General features: G+C 29.0%; 4 protein-coding genes across 4 annotated transcripts; all 4 read left to right on the top strand.

Annotated features, from left to right (window-relative positions):
• The first annotated feature begins 15 nt into the window (after nt 1–15).
• LOC139776251 (odorant receptor 22c-like) lies at nt 16–2,574 on the top strand. Its single transcript, XM_071712803.1, has 6 exons — nt 16–272; nt 511–865; nt 1,209–1,439; nt 1,519–1,632; nt 2,225–2,380; nt 2,524–2,574. Exons 1-6 carry the CDS (start codon nt 16–18, stop codon nt 2,572–2,574), a joined length of 1,164 nt encoding a protein of 387 aa, XP_071568904.1.
• A 6,538-nt stretch (nt 2,575–9,112) lies between these two features.
• Nucleotides 9,113–11,971, top strand: LOC139776317 (odorant receptor 22c-like). Its single transcript, XM_071712889.1, has 6 exons — nt 9,113–9,366; nt 9,608–9,962; nt 10,302–10,532; nt 10,607–10,720; nt 11,284–11,439; nt 11,589–11,971. The coding sequence occupies exons 1-6, from the start codon at nt 9,113–9,115 to the stop codon at nt 11,637–11,639; spliced, it is 1,161 nt and encodes a 386-aa protein (XP_071568990.1). The 3' UTR covers nt 11,640–11,971.
• Nucleotides 11,972–12,912: 941 nt separating this feature from the next.
• LOC139776314 (odorant receptor 4-like) lies at nt 12,913–15,510 on the top strand. The gene is made up of 6 exons (XM_071712886.1): nt 12,913–13,166; nt 13,412–13,766; nt 14,183–14,413; nt 14,487–14,600; nt 15,093–15,248; nt 15,361–15,510. Exons 1-6 carry the CDS (start codon nt 12,913–12,915, stop codon nt 15,409–15,411), a joined length of 1,161 nt encoding a protein of 386 aa, XP_071568987.1. The 3' UTR covers nt 15,412–15,510.
• Nucleotides 15,511–16,469: 959 nt separating this feature from the next.
• On the top strand, nt 16,470–18,468 carry LOC139776307 (odorant receptor 22c-like). The gene is made up of 5 exons (XM_071712879.1): nt 16,470–16,726; nt 16,923–17,277; nt 17,619–17,849; nt 17,925–18,038; nt 18,266–18,468. The coding sequence occupies exons 1-5, from the start codon at nt 16,470–16,472 to the stop codon at nt 18,449–18,451; spliced, it is 1,143 nt and encodes a 380-aa protein (XP_071568980.1). The 3' UTR covers nt 18,452–18,468.
• Nucleotides 18,469–19,109: the final 641 nt, after the last annotated feature.

A 19,109-nucleotide genomic window follows, 5' to 3' on the forward strand; every position in this document is an offset into this window, starting at 1 on the left:
TAAAATTAAAGGCAAATGACAGTCACAAGTACCATTAGTCCAGCCGTGATAATTTGTCTTCGATTCATTGGCCTTTGGCCGGGTGTATCATATTCCATTATTAATTGGCTGAGTTTTGTGTTCATGTTGGTTATACAGTTATACTTTCAATATTTGTACATATTTAATCACCTGAAGATCAGCGAGTTGTCAAATCTTGTTGACTGTTTGATTGTGACTTTATATTACAGTTTGACAATTTTTAAATTGACTAATCTGTGGATACATCGTCGGTAAGATATAATGTAATATGTGTAATGTGTCAACTCTTTGCTAAATCGCCGTGTTCGAGAAATAAGATTGTCTTTCAGTTTCTTAACATACATTCTCAGTCTGATTTTTTCTGACTGAAGGTGCCTTAATATCATCATATTACTTTAAATATTAGAATGTGAAACATTAATTGATTTGAAAATATATTATTAATATTTATAAAAATTGAAAATAACATATGGAAGTAACGTATTACAGAGTCCTTCATAAAATTTTAACGGATATGGATGATGATTGGCGCGAGTGCGTCAATGACGATCAGCATTTGCATATAATGACGATCAAAGCAAATGTGTCGCATTTCTTCTCTAACGGTCTCTTGAGCTTTACAATGATCGTGGCAACATTTTACGTTTCTGGCAACTACATAATTCGTTTTATATTTGTAACTGAGCATTACAATGATACTGTACGGCAGCTTCCTATAAAGATACAATTGCCTTTTGAAACTGAACAATCGCCGATGTTTGAATTTCTCGTTATAGCAATAACTTTACAAGTGATGTTACATAGTGGCATGATTAGTATTCTGAATGGATTGATCTTTATTTTGGTAACTCATATTGCATATTTATTATTTTTCTCAGTTTTATTTATATATACATAAAGAAAAAGATTTACACAAACTAATAAACGCTATTACATAGAAGTTTTACATTAATTAAATTGTAGACTTTTGTTACATGTAACACAACACACATAAATACATGCTATATTTCTGCATTAAAAATTTCAAAATTTATTGTTAGTGTTAAGAGTATATTTTACAGTCATGTAATATTAATTAAATATATTATGTAAGATTATCACATTTATTGTATCTTTGAACTGAAAATATTTAATTTTTTTTCACAGGCAATAATTATAATTTTTGCAAAAATTTAAGTATATTATAGGTGCTCCATCTAAGCGGACAAATTGATATAATATGTCAAAAATTTAGAAATATTTCCAAGAATACTCTTCTTCATAGATCTTCTATACATTCGTTTGGAATGCTTATCGAGAGGCATAACAGAATTCTTTCATTTTCTGAGAACATGGAAAAACTCTTCTCCTTGTTCTGGTTATTGCAAGTTTTTTGGAATACAGCAGTTGTTTGCTGTCTTGGATTTGTTTTTATAATTGTAAGTACGGTAATATGTATATATAATGGTTGTTGTCATATATTTCATTCATTTCTATTTTTATTGTTTATTGGACCAGTCTATTCACAATGAAACTGGTGTTTTCGTGTTAGTGAAAACCGTGTCTGGTTACTTTTCTATGATATTGGAAGTCTTTATTATTTGCTTGGCCGGAGAATATCTCAGCTCCAAAGTAAGTTTTCAAAAGTGATTAGTCAAAATACAATTTTTTAATACAATTACGCTGATTTAATGATAGAAATCTATGACATTGTGTTTTAGTAAAAATATATTAATATGTTGCAATGTTTATGTGCAATATAACATATTATTCGAGCTAATCAATTTTAAGCAAGTTATAATGTTTCTTATTTTTAAAAATTATTTATTTTACGAACATATGAATATTCTCAAAAGTATTGCACATATATGCTATAATAAAACATTTAAAAATTATAAAATATTTAATAATTAATAATTTATTATATGTATAAAACTTTTTATACTTTTTGAATGAAAATAAAAATAAAAATATTTTTAAAATTTAGGCAATAATACTGGAAAAATCTTTTCCTGTTAAATAAGTTAATCGGATAAAAATAAATATATTATATATATATATATATATATATATATATGTATGTGCTGTGTGTGTGTGTGTGTGTGTGTGTGTGTGTGTGTGTGTGTGCTGTGTGTGTGTGTGTGTGTGTGTGTGTGTGTGTGTGTGTGTGTACACACATATAAAGAGAGCTGTTATATTTGACAGAATTTGCATCAATTTTTAGGGCAAATTGATTACTACAGCAACATACGAAATGCCATGGTATGATATGCCGTCAAATCAGAGTAAAGTTTTAATGTTTATAATGATGAGATCACAAAAGCGACTGGTAATCACGGCAGGGAAAATGATGGATATGTCATTTGAATCTTTTACAACTGTAATTTTTGAAAAATTTTAATTATTATTTATTAAAAGACAAATTTATTTTACATAACTTTGGATCCGTTGCGATAAGTGTTTTTTATAAGCAAATATATTTTCTAGATCTAACTTATATAATAATTTACTTGTGTTTTTTAGATTATAAAAGCTTCAGCATCATATATATCCGTTTTGTATGCTATTTATTGACATCAACAAAAACGTGCAGTATCTATTTTCTGATATTATCATAGTAGTTAATATTTTTATAATTAGAAAAAAGTATATGCTAAGTATATAAGAAATATTTAATAGTATATGTATCATTAAATAAAAACTTAACAGCTTAAAAATAGATTTCAATTTAATCAGTCACGTTAATTAAATTGTTATTGTTAACAAATATTAATTGAAAGTTAAAAACACAATTTTCAATTACATTTTATATAAAAGTATTTATATGCAAATAATTTCCTATTTCTTGTGTGCAATTATTATTATACTTTATCTTTTTAAAAGAGATATGTAGCTGGAAACTGCATTGGGCGTCTCGGCCACTGATTCTTTACTAGCAAATCGAATACTTGGTTTATATTTTGTATATTTTGTTGGATATTGTCGTAACTAGACGTCTATAATGTTCTCAATTGCAAACTCTCTACTTTTTAAATACGTTCAATAAACAAGTTTTTCGCAAAACCCTTCCTAAATTATTAAAGTATCTATGGAAAGTATTCATAGTCGGTTCTTATAGACCTACATCTTAAATACAATCTTGAGATGTTATTAACCAATCGTAGAGCCGTATTAGCATGTTAAGATGTTACTTGAGAAGGTCTTAAATATAGATCCGATTATGAATATCGCTCTATGTAAAACATATGACGTATTAAAATAACGTATTGCAGAGTTTTTCATACACTGAGAAACCCATTTTAGTTGAATCAACTAAATCTTTTGGTTGGAAAATTTTTTATGTTAACAAAATTTTTTGTTGTGTGAACTAAATTTTTTGTTATATTAACTAAATAATTTTGTGTGCTCATATCCAACCAAAGAATCCTTGGTAAAAAATGATGAATATGTCGTTCAAAACTTTTTACAAGTAATCTTCCAAATCTTTTAAACACTTAATAACGAAGTGACAAATTAATTTTATTTATAATTATCTAATCTTGATATCTGATACGATATATGTTCTTTATAAATATAGTTCGTAAACCAACTTAATTTCTCAACTTTTATTTTTCAATCATAAAGGCGTCAGCATCATATGTATCCGTACTACATGCTATGAATTGAAAAAGTAAAAGCACGGTATATGTAATTATACAACGAAAACCACGGTACATATTTGCTAAAATAATAACATAATTATTATAAAGCAATAAGTTAATATACATTGACAATGAAGTAGAATTAAACTTATTAATAATTTAATATAAACTTACTAATAAATTAATAAATGTTATTTATTTACAGTTAATAAATTAAATTGCTTTTAATGAAATTGTAAATAATTTTTTCTTATATGTTATTACTAGAGTAGTGTGTAATAATTTTAGTTAGAAACTATGTAGTTATTTATTGCGTTCAACTTTTATTCTCTTATTAAAGTTTAGAAACACTTAGTTTTTTTAGTACATTTGTAACTAAACATTTATAATATCCTCAATTTTTTTGCAAACTTATTATTTTTGAAATTTATTACATAAACAAGTTTGGCACCATGATACTTTCAGTATTGAAGAAAATTATTCTCCATTACATGATTTTTTTTGCTTTAGTCGGTTGTTTTGTTTTCCCATTATCTTATATCTTTAAAGACCAGTGGGCCTATTCTGTAACTCTTAACAACAGTTTCGTTATCGTTATATTTGCGTTGCGCAGATATTATACATATGGTAAAAAAGCTGCGCAACGCCAATATAACGATAACGAAACTGTCGTTAAGAGTTACAGAATAGGCCCACAGAAGTTGAACTGCACGAACATAATTGTATTCCATTTTCTTAGAATATTTAATGTATAATCACTATCGTTCTGTCGAACTTTTCATAATTTTCACAATTGGTAGGATACGCGGTAGATATGTTTTTTGTCGATGTAATTATACGTTGAGACAAAAGACGAATGCAAGAAGAAAAGTTTTTTTTTTTAAAGCTGCCGTGTAGCGAGCTATTTTTCCTGTTACGTTAGTAAATTATCACCATTATTTCTCGTTCAAAGTATACATTGTATCAGACTATTCATGGAATTATAGTACATTTAAAGAATGAGTCTCTTCTGTCTCAACTTATCATGTTATAGTATAATATTTTAAATTCAAACTTTTTACCGGAACATATTTCATAATCAAGTCTTGCACAGCAACATTTCCTGAATCATTAAAAGTAATTACATGTTATTACTCGGTTCAGTCAGAGTTTTACTAGTCTTCCTTCACTGTATTTTTTTTTAAAGATCAGGGGTCATACTACGATATAATTCGATTCCTTTAGAATACCTAATGGGTAATTACCATCGTTTTGTCGTGCGTCTAATAATTTTCACGATTGGTAGGAAACGCGGTATGGACAATTGTTTTTTTTTTTTTTCGAAGAAATTATACTTCTAAGAGATAAGGTTGTAAAAAAAGTAGCTAAAGCAATAGATAGCTGTTCTTTTCTTCTACAATATCTATGCAATGTCTCTGCTGAAATTATGATGATTGAAATACACTTTATGCCTTTCTGACATAGACTGTTAATAAAATTTTAAAATGTTCATGCAAATAATGAGTTCTGTCTGGACTTCTCTGTCTCGTTGTACTACACGACATATAATAGCGATTGATCCGTGTTCACCTGAGTGGGGACGCACCTTGTAGGGATACACTTGGAGAAAGAGACAATGCACTCTCATTTCCTTTCCAACTTCAGTACCGATCGAATGTGCTGAAACTAATTATTATTTTCATAAAGTATCCAAAATTATTGGCGAATGACTATCACAAGTACCATTAGTCCAGCCGTGATAATTTGTCTTCGATTCTTTGGCCTTTGGCCGGGTGTATCATATTCCATTATTAATTGGCTGAGTTTTCTGTTGATCATGCTGGTTATACAGTACTTTCAATATTTGTACATATTTGATCACCTGGAGATCAACGAGTTGTCAAATCTTGTTGACGGTTCGGTTGTGACTTTATATTACAGTTTGACAATTTTTAAATTGACTAATCTGTGGATACATCGTCGGTAAGATATAATGTAATATGTGTAATGTTTCAACTTTTTGCTAAATCGCCGTGTTTGAGAAATAAGATTGCCCTTCAGTTTTTTAACAACAATAATTGATTTAAAAGAGAAAACCATTATTATTTATATTTATAAAAATCTAAAATAATTCGTATTAAAGTAACGTATTGCAGAGTCCTTCATAAAATTTTGGCGGATATGGATAATGATTGGCGCGAGTGCGTCAATGTCGATCAGCATTTGCATATAATGACGATCAAAGCTAATGTATCATATATCTTCTCTAACGGTTTATTGAGCTTGTGTACGATCGCGACAGCACTATTTCTTTTCGGCGACTACGTAATTCGTTTCATATTTGTAACTGAGCATTACAATGATACTGTATGGCAGTTTCCTATAAAAATACAATTTCCATTTGAATACACACAATCGCCGATAGTTGAATTTCTCGTTATAGCAGTATCTTTACATGTGATATTACATGTTTGCATGATTAGTATTCTGAATGGATTTATCTTTACTTTGGTAACTCATATTGCATATTTGTTATGTTGAGTTTTTATCAATTTTTAATATGACAGTACGATTTATTACACAAACTTATTAGCGTAAACGCTATTGCATGGAAATTTTACATTAATTAATTTGCAGAATTTTATTACTTGTGACATAATTTACACAAATACATGTTACGTTTTTGTATTAGACATTTTAAAATTTATTGTGATCGAGTGTTGAGAATATACATATATTACAGTCAAAAAATCTAAATTAAATTTATTTTGTGAGATTATTACATTTATTGTATCTTTGTACCAAAAATATTTAAATTTTACATGCAATAATTATAATTTTTACAAAAATTTAAGTATATTATAGGTGCTCCATCTAAGCGGACAAGTTGATATAATATGTCAAGAGTTCGAAAATATTTCCAAGAATATTCTTCTTCATAGATTTTCTATACCTTCATTTGGAATGCTGATTGAGAAGCATAATAAAGTCATTTCATTTTCCGAAAACATCGAACAACTATTTTCCTTTATCGGATTAATGCAGGTTGTTTGGATTACCTTAGTTATTTGCTGTCTTGGATTTGTCTTGATAATTGTAAGTACTGTAATAAATATGGAATGGTTGTCATATATTTCATTCATTTCTATTTTTGTTGTTCATTGAGCCAGTCTATTCACAATAAAACTGGTGTTTTCGCATTAGTGAAAACCATGATTGCTTATCTTGCCATAGCAATGGAAGTTTTTATGATTTGCTTTTCCGGAGAATATCTTAGCTCCAAAGTAAGTATCTAAAAGTGATTAATCATAAATTTGTTAATAAATTTTTTATCACATGATATTTATGCCGATATAATGATAGAACTGTATGACATTGTTTTTTTAATAAAGATATATTAATATGTTGCAGTGTGTGTGTGTGTGTTTGCGTGCGTCCGTGTGTCTGTGTGTAAAATTTAAAATATTATTTATGTTAATTAATTTTAAGCAAATAGAAGTTTTTCTTATTTTAAAATAAGAAATGTATTACAAATATATAGATATTTTTAGAAATACTGACAACATGACTGCTATAATAAAATTATATCTAAAAATTATAAAATTTTTATTAATTAATAGTTTATTATAAATATAAAACTTATTATATTTTTAAATAACAATAGAAATGGAATCAATAAATAGTTTTTTTATTTTGTTACTATAATATTTTTACAATGTCAAAAATAATACTGAAAAAATCTTTTCTTGCTAAACGAATTAAACAGATGAAAATGAATATAAAATATTGTCGTTATATTTGACAGTATTTGCATCATTTTTTAGGGCAAATCAATTGCCAGGGCAACATACGAGACGCCTTGGTACGATATGCCGTCAAATCAGAGTAAAATTTTAATATTCATAATGATGAGATCGCAAAAGCGACTGGCAATCACGGCGGGGAAGATGATGGATATGTCATTTGAAACTTTTACAAGTGTAAATTTAAAAATTTTTAAATTATTAAATTATTAAAAGAAGAAATTTATTTAAACTTAATTAATTTTGGATCTGCTGCGACATGTGTTCGTTATGGATAAATATAATTTATAGATCTAACTTGTATAATTTTTTATTTGTGTTTTTTAGATTATGAAAGCGTCAGTATCATATGTATCGGTTTTGTACGCTATGTATTGAGATCAACAAAAACACATTATCTATTTTCTGAAATTATCAAGTAGTTAATATAAGCTGTAAAGTTAAAGCAAATTAAAAATATTGATAATTAATAATTAAATAAATGTTGTTAGTTTATATTTATTATTTATTAATTAAGCGACGATAAAAGCTAATCAAATCTATCTTTCTTTGATGTGTGACATTTATAATAGAGCTGTGATGATAGTATAGTTTTAGCTGTTAGCTGAGATGAACCGTTTCCAAAAATAAGAGAGAAGAAGAATTATTATTATCTTCAAATACTGCAAAATGGTATGTTGGAAAGTGTCTGTATAAAAAACGTCAATTCATCATTTATACAATGACTTGAGGAAGTATCCACAAAAATTTGTTGAATATATGTGAAAGATGATAAAACTTTTGATCATATTTTACCCAAGGTTTTTAACGAAATTAACACAACATGGTGCAATTGTCTTGCTGGCCCAATTCTTCATAAGGGACGAATTTCTATAGTCGATGAAAGCGTAGAAATAGAAAATAGATAATGCTCGGAGATGTTTTCGAGCATTAACTCCATATTAGAGAATCGCATATTCAGTTTGTATGGGTATATTTTGTTGTGTATAGACATAAAAATATATTTGAAACTATAAAATGCTTAATAACATCTCCAATTAAAAACTTTTTACTTTTGAAATTTCTTCCTCAAATGAGTTTTTTACATTCCCGGAATCATTAAAGAAAATTATTCATCATTTCAACCCCTATCCAGTGAGTTCTACCCTCGCATTATCTCTTTAAAGACCAGAAAGTTGAACTGCGCGGTGAACTGCACGACAAACATAATTCGGTTCCATTTGCTTAGAATATTTTATGTCATCACTATCGTTCTGTCGAGCATTTCATGATTTTCATAATTGATAGGATACGCGGTAGATATGTTTTTTTGTCGATGTAATTGCGTTGAGACAAGAGTCAAAAGCAAGAAGAAAAGTTTGCAAAAAAAGCTGACACGCAGCAAGCTGCTTTTTCTGTTACGTTAGCTGTATATTATCGTCGTTATTTCTTGGTCAAAGAATACATTGCGAGACTGTTCATGGAATTATAGGATTTTCAAATAATGAGTTCGCGGTCTCAACTTCTGTATCGTTGTACCACGCGACATATAATAGCGATTGATCCATGTTCACCTGAGAGGGGACGCACTTTGTGGGGATACACTTGGAGAAACGGACAGTGCGCTCTCATTTCCCTTTCAACTTGAGTACCGATCATATGTGCTGAAACTAACTATTATTTTCATAAATTTTCCAAAATCAAAGGCAAATGACAGTCACAAGTACCATTAGTTTAGCTGTGATAACTTTTCTCCGATTTTTTGGCTTTTGGCCGGGTGTGCCATCCACCATTTATTCGCTGAGTTTTATGTTGAGCATACTGGTTACACAGTACTTCCAATATTTATATGTATTTGATCACCTGAAGATCAGCGAGTTGTCAAATCTTGTTGACTGTTTGATTGTGACTTTATATTACAGTTTGACATTTCTTAAATTGACTAATCTGTGGATACGTCGTCGGTAAGATAATGTAATATACGACGTAATATTTCAATTTTACTAAATCGCCATGTTCGAGAAATATGATTGTCCTTCAGTTTCTTAATATACATTCTCAGTCTAATTTTTCCTGATTGAAGGTGCCTTAATATTATCATATTACTTTAAATATTAGAATGTGAAACATTAATTGATTTGAAAAGAAATATATTATTAATATTTATAAAAATTGAAAATAACATATGGAAGTAACGTATTACAGAGTCCTTCATAAAATTTTAACGGATATGGGTGATGATTGGCGCGAGTGCGTCAATGACGATCAACATTTGCATATAATGACGATCAAAGCAAATGTGTCGCATTTTTTTTCTAACGGTCTCTTGAGCTTTACAATGATCGTGGCAACATTTTACGTTTCTGGCGACTACATAATTCGTTTTATATTTGTAACTGAGCATTACAATGATACTGTACGGCAGCTTCCTATAAAGATACAATTGCCTTTTGAAACTGAACAATCGCCGATGTTTGAATTTCTCGTTATAGCAATAACTTTACAAGTGATGTTACATAGTGGCATGATTAGTATTCTGAATGGATTGATCTTTATTTTGGTAACTCATATTGCATATTTGTTATTTTTTTCAGTTTTATTTATATATACATAAAAAAAAGATTTACACAAACTAATAAACGCTATTGCATAGAAGTTTTACATTAATTAAATTGTAGACTTTTGTTACATGTGACACACCACACATAAATACATGCTACATTTCTGCATTAGAAATTTTAAAATTTATTGTTAGTGTTAAGAGTATATTTTACAGTCATTTAATATTAATTAAATATATTATGTAAGATTATCACATTTATTGTATCTTTGAGAAAATATTTAATTTTTTTTCACAGGCAATAATTATAATTTTTGCAAAAATTTAAGTATATTATAGGTGCTCCATCTAAGCGGACAAATTGATATAATATGTCAAGAATTCAGAAATATTTCCAAGAATACTCTTCTTCATAGATCTTCCATACATTCGTTTGGAATGCTTATCGAGAGACATAACAGAATTCTTTCATTTTCTGAGAACATGGAAAAACTCTTCTCTTTGTTCTCGTTATTGCAAATTTTTTGGAATACAGCAGTTGTTTGCTGTCTCGGATTTGTCTTCATAATTGTAAGTAATATGTATATATAATGGTTGTTGTCATATATTTCATTCATTTCTATTTTTATTGTTTATTGGACCAGTCTATTCACAATGAAACTGGTGTTTTCGCATTAGTGAAAACCATGTTTACTTACCTTGCCGTAGCAATGGAAGTCTTTATGATTTGCTTTTCCGGAGAATATCTTAGCTCTAAAGTAAGTATCCAAAAGTGATTAATCATAAATTTTTAAATAAATTTTCTATCACATGTAATTTATGCCGATATAATAATAGAACTGTATGACATAGTTTTTTTTAATAAAGATATATTAATATGTTGCAGTGTGTGTGTGTGTGTGTGTGTGTGTGTGTGTGTGCGTGTGTGCGTGCGTGTGTCTGTGTGTAAAATTTAAAATATTATTTATGTTTATTAATTTTAACAAATAGAAGTTTTTTTTATTTTAAAATAAGAAATGTATTACAAACATATAAATATTTTTATAGAGATACTGACAATATGACTGCTATAATAAAATTATATCTAAAAATTATAAAATTTTTATTAATTTATAGTTTGTTATAAATATAAAACTTATTATATTTTTAAATAACAATAGAAATGGAATCAATAAATAGTTTTTTTATTTTGTTACTATAATATTTTTACAATGTCAAAAATAATACTGGAAAAAATCTTTTCTTGCTAAACGAATTAAACAGATGAAAATGAATATAAAATATCGTCGTTATATTTGACAGTATTTGCATCATTTTTTAGGGCAAATCAATTGCCAGGGCAACATACGAGATGCCATGGTATGATATGCCGTCAAATCAGAGTAAAATTTTAATATTCATAATGATGAGATCGCAAAAGCGACTAGCAATCACGGCAGGGAAGATGATGGATATGTCATGTGAAACTTTTACAAGTGTAAATTTTTAAATTTTTTAATCATTAAATTATTAAAAGACAAATTTATTTAAACTTAATTAATTTTGAATCTGCTGCGACATGTGTTTGTTATGGATAAATGTAATTTATAGATCTAACTTGTGTAATTTTTTACTTGTGTTTTTTAGATTATGAAAGCGTCAATATCATATGTATCGGTTTTGTACGCTATGTATTGAGATCAACAAAAACGCATTATCTATTTTCTGAAATTATTAAGTAGTTAATATAAGCTGTAAAGTTAAAGCAAATTAAAAATATTGATAATTAATAATTAAATAAATATTGTTAGTTTATATTTAATATTTATTAATTAAGAGGCGATAAAAGCTAATCAAATTTATCTTTCTTTGATGTGTTTATAATGGAGCTGTGATGATAGTATAGTTTTAGCTGTTAGCTGAGATGAACCGTTTCCAAAAATAAGAGAGAAGAAGAATTATTATTATCTTCAAGTAGTGCAAAATGGTATATTGGAAAGTGTCTGTGTAAAAAACGTTAATTCATCATTTATACAATGACTTGAGGAAGTATCCACAAAAATTTGTTGAATATATGTGAATGATGATAAAAACTTTTGATTATATTTTACCCAAGGTTTTTAACGAAATTAACACAATATGGTGCAATTGTCATGCTAGGTCAATTCTTCATAAGGAACGATTTTCTCTAGTCGAAAGCGTAGAAATAGAAAATAGATAATGCTCGGATGTTTTCGAGCATTAACCCCATATTAGAGAATCGCGTATTCAGTTTGTATGGATATATATTTTGTTGTGTATAGACGTATTTGAAACTATAAAATGCTTAATAACATCTCCAATTAAAAACTTTTTACTTTTGAAATTTCTTCCTCAAGCGAGTTTTTTACATTCCCGGAATCATTAAAGAAAATTATTCATCATTATATCCCCTATCCAGTGAGTTCTACCCTCGCATTATTTCTTTAAAGACCAGAGGTTGAACTGCACGAATATAATGCAGTTCCGTTCGCTTAGAATATTTAATATATAATTACCGTCGTTCCGCTGTTGGTTGAATGATTGTTGCGATGTATAGAACGTAATAAACATTTGTTTCTTTTAGATAGAATCGCGTTGCCAAGAGACAAGATGACAAAAAAAAAAGGAACTGACAATTGCGCATGGAGTTGTTCATTGAGCGTTCAAGTCTGATATCTTTGTTACTTCGCGGGTATTATACGTTGTTAGACTACCAATAGAATTACAGGATGTCCATATAAATAATGAGCTCTATCTCGATTTGCTGTTATACCATACGCGATGCATAATAGCGATTGATCCATATTTACTCGAGTGGGGATGCACCGCGTGGGGTTGCTCTTCAGGAAACTGTTAGTGCTCTTTCAGTTCTTTCTCAAACCTAAGTGCCGGATAGAATGTTCCGACACTGATCTTCGGTTCCTCGCGATCTCGGTATTTTTCACGAATAATGGTCACGAGTACTGTCAGTCCAGTGCTGAAGATCGGCCTTCGATTGCTTGATATGTGGCCGGGTGTGTCGTATTCCATCCCCTATTGGCTAATTTATATATTTAGCATACTGATCGTACAGTACTTCCAATATCGATACGTATTCGAGCACTTCAAGATTAGTGAGCTCTCGAATCTCGTTGACAGCTTACCCGCGGCTTTAGACTACAGTTTGACGCTTTTTAAATTAATCAGTCTTTGGATACATCGTCGGTAAGATGTTGTATGCATTGCAAACGTTAGTTTCAATCCCCAATCTCGCCCTGTTTGAGACAGACAAATTTTATATTAGTATATCTTATATATTAGTTTCTTAATACGTGTTATATTGTTATATCATATTCAGATCTCTTATAAGCTAAACGTATCGTAATTCTATCTAATCCTAAATCTGAATTCGAGTAATGATTTATAATGTCTCGCGACAATATCTGTTCAATTAAAGAATCACGTTGCAGTATCATTCATCAACTCGTGGCCGATATGGACAATGACTGGCACGAGTGTGTCAATAATGATCGACATTTGTATGTGATGACAATCACAGCCAATATATCGCATTTCTATTCTAATATTATGTTAAGTATTAATACGATTTCTGCGGTGTTTTACCTTTTGGGTGATTACGCAATTCGTTTTGTGTATCTATCTGGATATTACAATGTTACCTTGCGGCAGCTTCCAATCAAGGTACAATTTCCCTTCGATACTCAACAATCGCCGATTTTTGAGCTGCTGGTTGTAACACTATTTCTACATGTAATGTTGAATGCGTGCACGCTCAGTATTGTAAACGCATTAATTTCTACTCTAGTAAGTCTCATCTTATATATTATTGTAATTATTGCAATTATTAACAATAATATACTTTATCACAAAAGTTGTTTAACAGCATATGATGTTAGTACAGATCTGAGAACATAAAAATTACACTTTGTCTATAGATATGTAAAATTTAGTTAAGTACGAATTATGATATGTCATATAAACTTAATTTGATACAATAAGGTTTTATATCAGTGTAAAATAAATTTAATAATTAATTAATTAAATATCACTTATAAACGCACTTACATTCGGTTTTTTCTTTATACCAAGCACGATTTTTTAAATAAAATACTTCTTAAACTTCTAATATTTGGTAATAAAATATTTCTGATACTTTTAATATTTGAAAACTATAGAAATTTAGATATATGTATGTATACACATATACATATATATTTTAGGTGTTTCACGTAAGTGGACAAATCGATATATTATGTCAAGAATTCAAAACTATTTCTGGAAAAACTTTTTCTTATGAAACTTGCACATCTACATTAGGTACATTGATTGAAAGGCAGAACAGAGTTTATGTATTTTCCGAAAATATTGAGAAACTTTTCTCCTTTATTGCGTTAATGCAAGTTATCTGGAATACATTAGTTATTTGCAGTCTAGGATTTATTATCATAATTGTGAGTACTTCAGTAAATATGCTGTGATCAATATTACAGTTAATTTATTCGGTCTTATTGTTTACCAAAATAGTCGTTTTATATTGAGACCAGTGTCATTACGATAGTAAAAACTATTCTTACTTATTTTGCTGTAATAATGGAAATTTTCATCTTATGCTTTGCCGGAGAGTATCTTAATCTAAAGGTTAGTAAAATATGAAAATTATTAACTACAAGTATATCATATTTTTAATGTAATCTGATTACATTTACCTTACAAAATATTTGTGAGATAAACACATTACAATGTCTATAAGGAAATTCGTACAGTTTTCAAATATAAAATAATATAAAAATTATTATAAGCCCAAAACTAAGCTAATTAATTAGTCGTTTATTGCTAGTATGAGACTCCTTTTATTCTAGAAATAGAAATAATGTAAACAATTTTTTATAACATATATTATTATTTTTACTTGTATTCTAAACAATGCTACGTACATTGTTTCTATCTTTTATAAACGGTGTATATTTTTTTATTTCAATTTATTTCACTTTTTGTACAATAATAAAATAATAAAAATAACTAGAAAAGATATTGTCGTTTATACAAAGAAGGTTTTCATATAATATTTAATTGAATAAAGAAAAACGGAAAATACCGTTTTGTCTTTGATATCTTCTGCATTATTTTCAGGGTAAATCAATCGCCGATGCAGCGTACGAATCATTGTGGTACGATTTACCATCAAATCAGGGGAAAACGGTAACATTTGTTGTAATGAGATCTCAAAAGCAACTAATGATCACAGCAGGAAGAATTACAAACTTATCTTTGGAAACTTTCACGAATGTAAGTTTTTAAAATATTTTTTTTTGGACAGTTAAATAAAATCTTTTAACATTCAATAAAAATATATGCGGGCGTGTTTGTAAATTGATTTTCAAATTTAAATTTTTTTTAGATTATAAAGGCATCAGCATCATACGTATCTGTCTTACACGCGATATATTGATATTAACAAATAGTAATTTGTTGAAATCACAATGTTATTATTAGTATAAAATCTTAATGTAGAATAACTGTTATTGATAATTAAACTGTTTTCGACAAATTAATAATCTTAAATTATTGTTTTAATATAAGATTTATAGATTACATAAGAAGAATTACATTTAATTTTAATTTGAATATTTATACAGAATAAATCACTTTTACTTCGCCAGTTGAATATTTATATTTCTCTTTTGCTTATTTTTAATCTATTATAATTATATATAAAAATATACCCTTACCGAAAAAGAAGAGAGAAAGGAAGAGAAACAGAGAAGTGTAATTTTTCATTGCGTTGACTATATCGAATATCAAGACTTTATCCAGAGATCTGAGTATATATGCAATTTATGTTTGCATATCTTGTTACTTGTGTTGTGTAACTAAGTTTCTGTAATACGTCCAGTTGATTTCTATTTTTTGACTTCCCTTGCAACTGTGTTCTGCAAAAATTCAATATTCACCTTATTAAAAGAAATTACTCATCATTACGCTATTCGAATTTAGTATGCCAGAGGGATATATGTATAATGCTTCTTCCTCTCTTGTCCTCTTAAAAGCTCATGATCGATGCCATGAATACAATTCATTTCCGTTTCCTAGAATACCCAAGACATAATTATGAACTTTCAAACTGCCTTACGCGTAATGATTATCGTGATATCTAGAAAATAGTGCACATTCGTTTTTTTTATCGACGACATGGCATTGTCAGTGGGAAGAGATGACTCAATGTATAATTTTTTGTTACTTCATGGTAAAGATACGCATTATGAATTATGAGACTATTAAAGGAATATAGAATGTTCGTATAAGATCATTCTATCTCGAATTGCTTGCTGTTATACTGTACAATGTATAATAGCGATTGATCCGTACTCACGTGAGTGGGGATGTACCGCGCGCGCATGGGGGTGTACGTGGAAAAACTGTTAGTTCCCTATCAGCTCTCTCTCATGGTCACAATAAACAAATGTGCTGATCTTTATATCCATACCGGGTTTTCCAAATTATTAACGAATGATAGCCAGGAGTACCGTCAGTCCGGCGCTGAAAATCGGCCTTCGGTTGCTCGGTGTGTGGCCGGGTGTTTCGCATTCCACCGTTTACTGGCTGATTTTTATGTCGAGTATACTAGTCATACAATACTTTCAGTATCTGTACATACTTGAGCACTTCAAAATCACCGAGCTCTCGAATCTTGTCGATGGCTTGTCCTTGACTTTAGATTACAGTTTGACGTTTCTCAAATTGGCCAGTCTATGGATACATCGCCGGTAAGATACCGCATCGCGTGTGCAATGTTAACTTCACGTTAAATCGCTCTCGCAAGTAACTAGATTTTTGTGAAAATGTTGATCCAGATTCTTTAACTGAAATATTAATTAATACACTTAAATTATCAGTAGGTGTATCGGTTGCGTGCGAAAAAAAGTAATGGTTATATTTACAAATTGAATTAACATATTGTAGAGTTTTTCATAAAATCCTGGCCCTTATGGATAACGACTGGCGCGAGTGCATCAACATCGATCAGCATTTGAGTATGATGACGATTAAGGCCAGTGTATCTCATTTTTATTCTAACGCTATGCTGAGCTTTAACGGAGTTGCTGCTGTACTTTACGTTTTGGGCGATTACGTAATTCGTTTTGTATATTCGACCAAAGATTACAATAATACCTTGCGGCAGCTTCCTATCAAGATGTTACTTCCCTTCGAAACTGAGCAATCGCCGATTTTTGAGCTATTGGTCGTAACTCTATTTTTACATGTAATATTAATCTCGTTTACAGTCGCGGTTCTAAACGGATTAATTTTTACTTTGGTAAGTCTTGAATTTTAAATTTGCTTTTTCTATTTTATCAAAGATGTTTAACAAAAGGGTTTGTGATGCGAGAAGATGTTAAACCGAAGAAGCATAAAAATTTTATTTTATGTTATTTGCGAAATTTTCTTATATACAAAAGTGCAACCTTACTATATATTTCATTTAGAGACATAAAAATTAATATCACTTTTGAAAAGATATGGTTGGTCAATTAAATATATTATATAATAAAATAAAAAGTAAAAAATTCTTTTCTTCCAAACGTAATTTTTGTATAGTAAAAATATTTTTTTGTACATAATACTTGGAATCTTTGCAGCAGCTTGAGTACATTTTAGGTGCTTCACGTAAGCGGGCAAATTGATATAATATGTCAAGAGTTCAGAAATATTTCTGTGAATGCTTTTCCTTATCGATCTTCCGCATTTATATTAGGAATGCTGATCGAAAGGCACAATAAAGTCTACGCATTTTCCGAAAACATCGAGAAACTTTTCTCCTTTATTGCATTGATGCAAGTTATTTGGAATACTTTAGTCATTTGCTGCCTAGGCTTCATCATTATAATTGTGAGTATTTTATCATAAATGGATTATGATCAATATTATAAGTTATACATTCTTTTTTATTGTGGGTTGAAATAGTCCGTTCATAATGAAACCGATGTCTTCGTGTTTGTGAAAGCCACTTTGGCTTACTTTGCCGTAATAATAGAAGCATTTATCATTTGCTTTGCGGGGGAATATCTTAGTCTTAAGGTTAGTAAGTATAATATTGCGAGTAATTATAATATTAAAGATTTAAAAAGTGTTTTTCTATATTATATAATATGATATATCATTTTATTTTATTTTTTCTTTTAATAATAGTAGACTAGAATATGTTAGACTAGAAAAAAGCTCTTCTTTCAGATAAAAGAATTGTTTGGATCGACAGAAAAAATACTGCCCTGCTATTTTTGACATATAATTTACATTATTTTTAGAGTAAATCGATCGCTGATGCAGCATACGAATCGTTGTGGTACAATATGCCGCCAAATCAGTGTAAAATTATATCATTTATGATAATGAGGTCCCAAAGACGACTGTCGATCACCGCAGGAAAAATGATGGATATGTCATTCGAAGCTTTAACGAATGTAATCTTTCGCAACATTCTTGATGAATAATTATTAAATAAAAACTTTATCATGCTTACAATTGATTTTAGTGTCCGTTACAATCTGTTGTTTTATCTAAAAATCTTAACATATATATAGACTAAAATTAATTTTTTAACTCCCATTTGTTTAGATCATGAAGACATCGGTGTCATATGTATCTGTCTTACATGCGATGTATTGATATACCAACAAAAATGCAATAGTAATTTGTAAGAATTATATAATTAAATTAGTATAAAAAAAGATATTTTAGAAACTGTTGAATATTTAAAGAGATTAATCATTAAATTGTTATTAAATTAATAATTGTTATTTAAATATTTATATTGTTTTAAAGTAACTTTGAAAATTTGTAGATTGTGCTTTTTCAAATAATTAAATATAAATGCGAATAATCGCACTCTTTATTTTGCTATATATTTAAATTTATTCTTATACATATATAGTTTTATACTGAATTTATCTGCTAAATTTTTAAAATTTTTATTGAATAATTTGCAGACATATTTTATTTAGGTATACTGCACGTAGTTATAATGAGATTTCTATCATACGTTCCATTGACTTAAGTCTCTCTGCTTCCAAATTCCGTTGTAGTTTATGATCCGGTACAACATTTTGGTACAGAACATCCAGACGGGTAATAAGCTATTTCGCGAATTAC

This window comes from Temnothorax nylanderi, unplaced genomic scaffold (genome assembly GCF_030848795.1).
Source record: "Temnothorax nylanderi isolate EJ_2023f unplaced genomic scaffold, tnyl_v1.0 TNYL_tig0116_pilon, whole genome shotgun sequence".
In the NCBI taxonomy this organism is placed as follows: Eukaryota; Metazoa; Arthropoda; class Insecta; order Hymenoptera; family Formicidae; genus Temnothorax; species Temnothorax nylanderi.

Bases quoted from the DNA above. Each gene is read 5' to 3' on its own strand.
- LOC139776251 (XM_071712803.1), top strand. From the start codon at position 16: ATGACAGTCACAAGTACCATTAGTCCAGCCGTGATAATTTGTCTTCGA. The intron at 273-510 runs GTAAGATATAAT...AACGTATTACAG, and splicing joins AATCTGTGGATACATCGTCG to AGTCCTTCATAAAATTTTAA. The intron at 866-1,208 runs GTAACTCATATT...AGTATATTATAG, and splicing joins ATGGATTGATCTTTATTTTG to GTGCTCCATCTAAGCGGACA.
- LOC139776317 (XM_071712889.1), top strand. From the start codon at position 9,113: ATGACAGTCACAAGTACCATTAGTTTAGCTGTGATAACTTTTCTCCGA. The intron at 9,367-9,607 runs GTAAGATAATGT...AACGTATTACAG, and splicing joins AATCTGTGGATACGTCGTCG to AGTCCTTCATAAAATTTTAA. The intron at 10,721-11,283 runs GTAAGTATCCAA...ATCATTTTTTAG, and splicing joins GAGAATATCTTAGCTCTAAA to GGCAAATCAATTGCCAGGGC.
- LOC139776314 (XM_071712886.1), top strand. From the start codon at position 12,913: ATGGTCACGAGTACTGTCAGTCCAGTGCTGAAGATCGGCCTTCGATTG. The intron at 13,767-14,182 runs GTAAGTCTCATC...TATATATTTTAG, and splicing joins ACGCATTAATTTCTACTCTA to GTGTTTCACGTAAGTGGACA. The intron at 14,414-14,486 runs GTGAGTACTTCA...TTACCAAAATAG, and splicing joins TAGGATTTATTATCATAATT to TCGTTTTATATTGAGACCAG.
- LOC139776307 (XM_071712879.1), top strand. From the start codon at position 16,470: ATGATAGCCAGGAGTACCGTCAGTCCGGCGCTGAAAATCGGCCTTCGG. The intron at 17,278-17,618 runs GTAAGTCTTGAA...AGTACATTTTAG, and splicing joins ACGGATTAATTTTTACTTTG to GTGCTTCACGTAAGCGGGCA. The intron at 17,850-17,924 runs GTGAGTATTTTA...GGGTTGAAATAG, and splicing joins TAGGCTTCATCATTATAATT to TCCGTTCATAATGAAACCGA.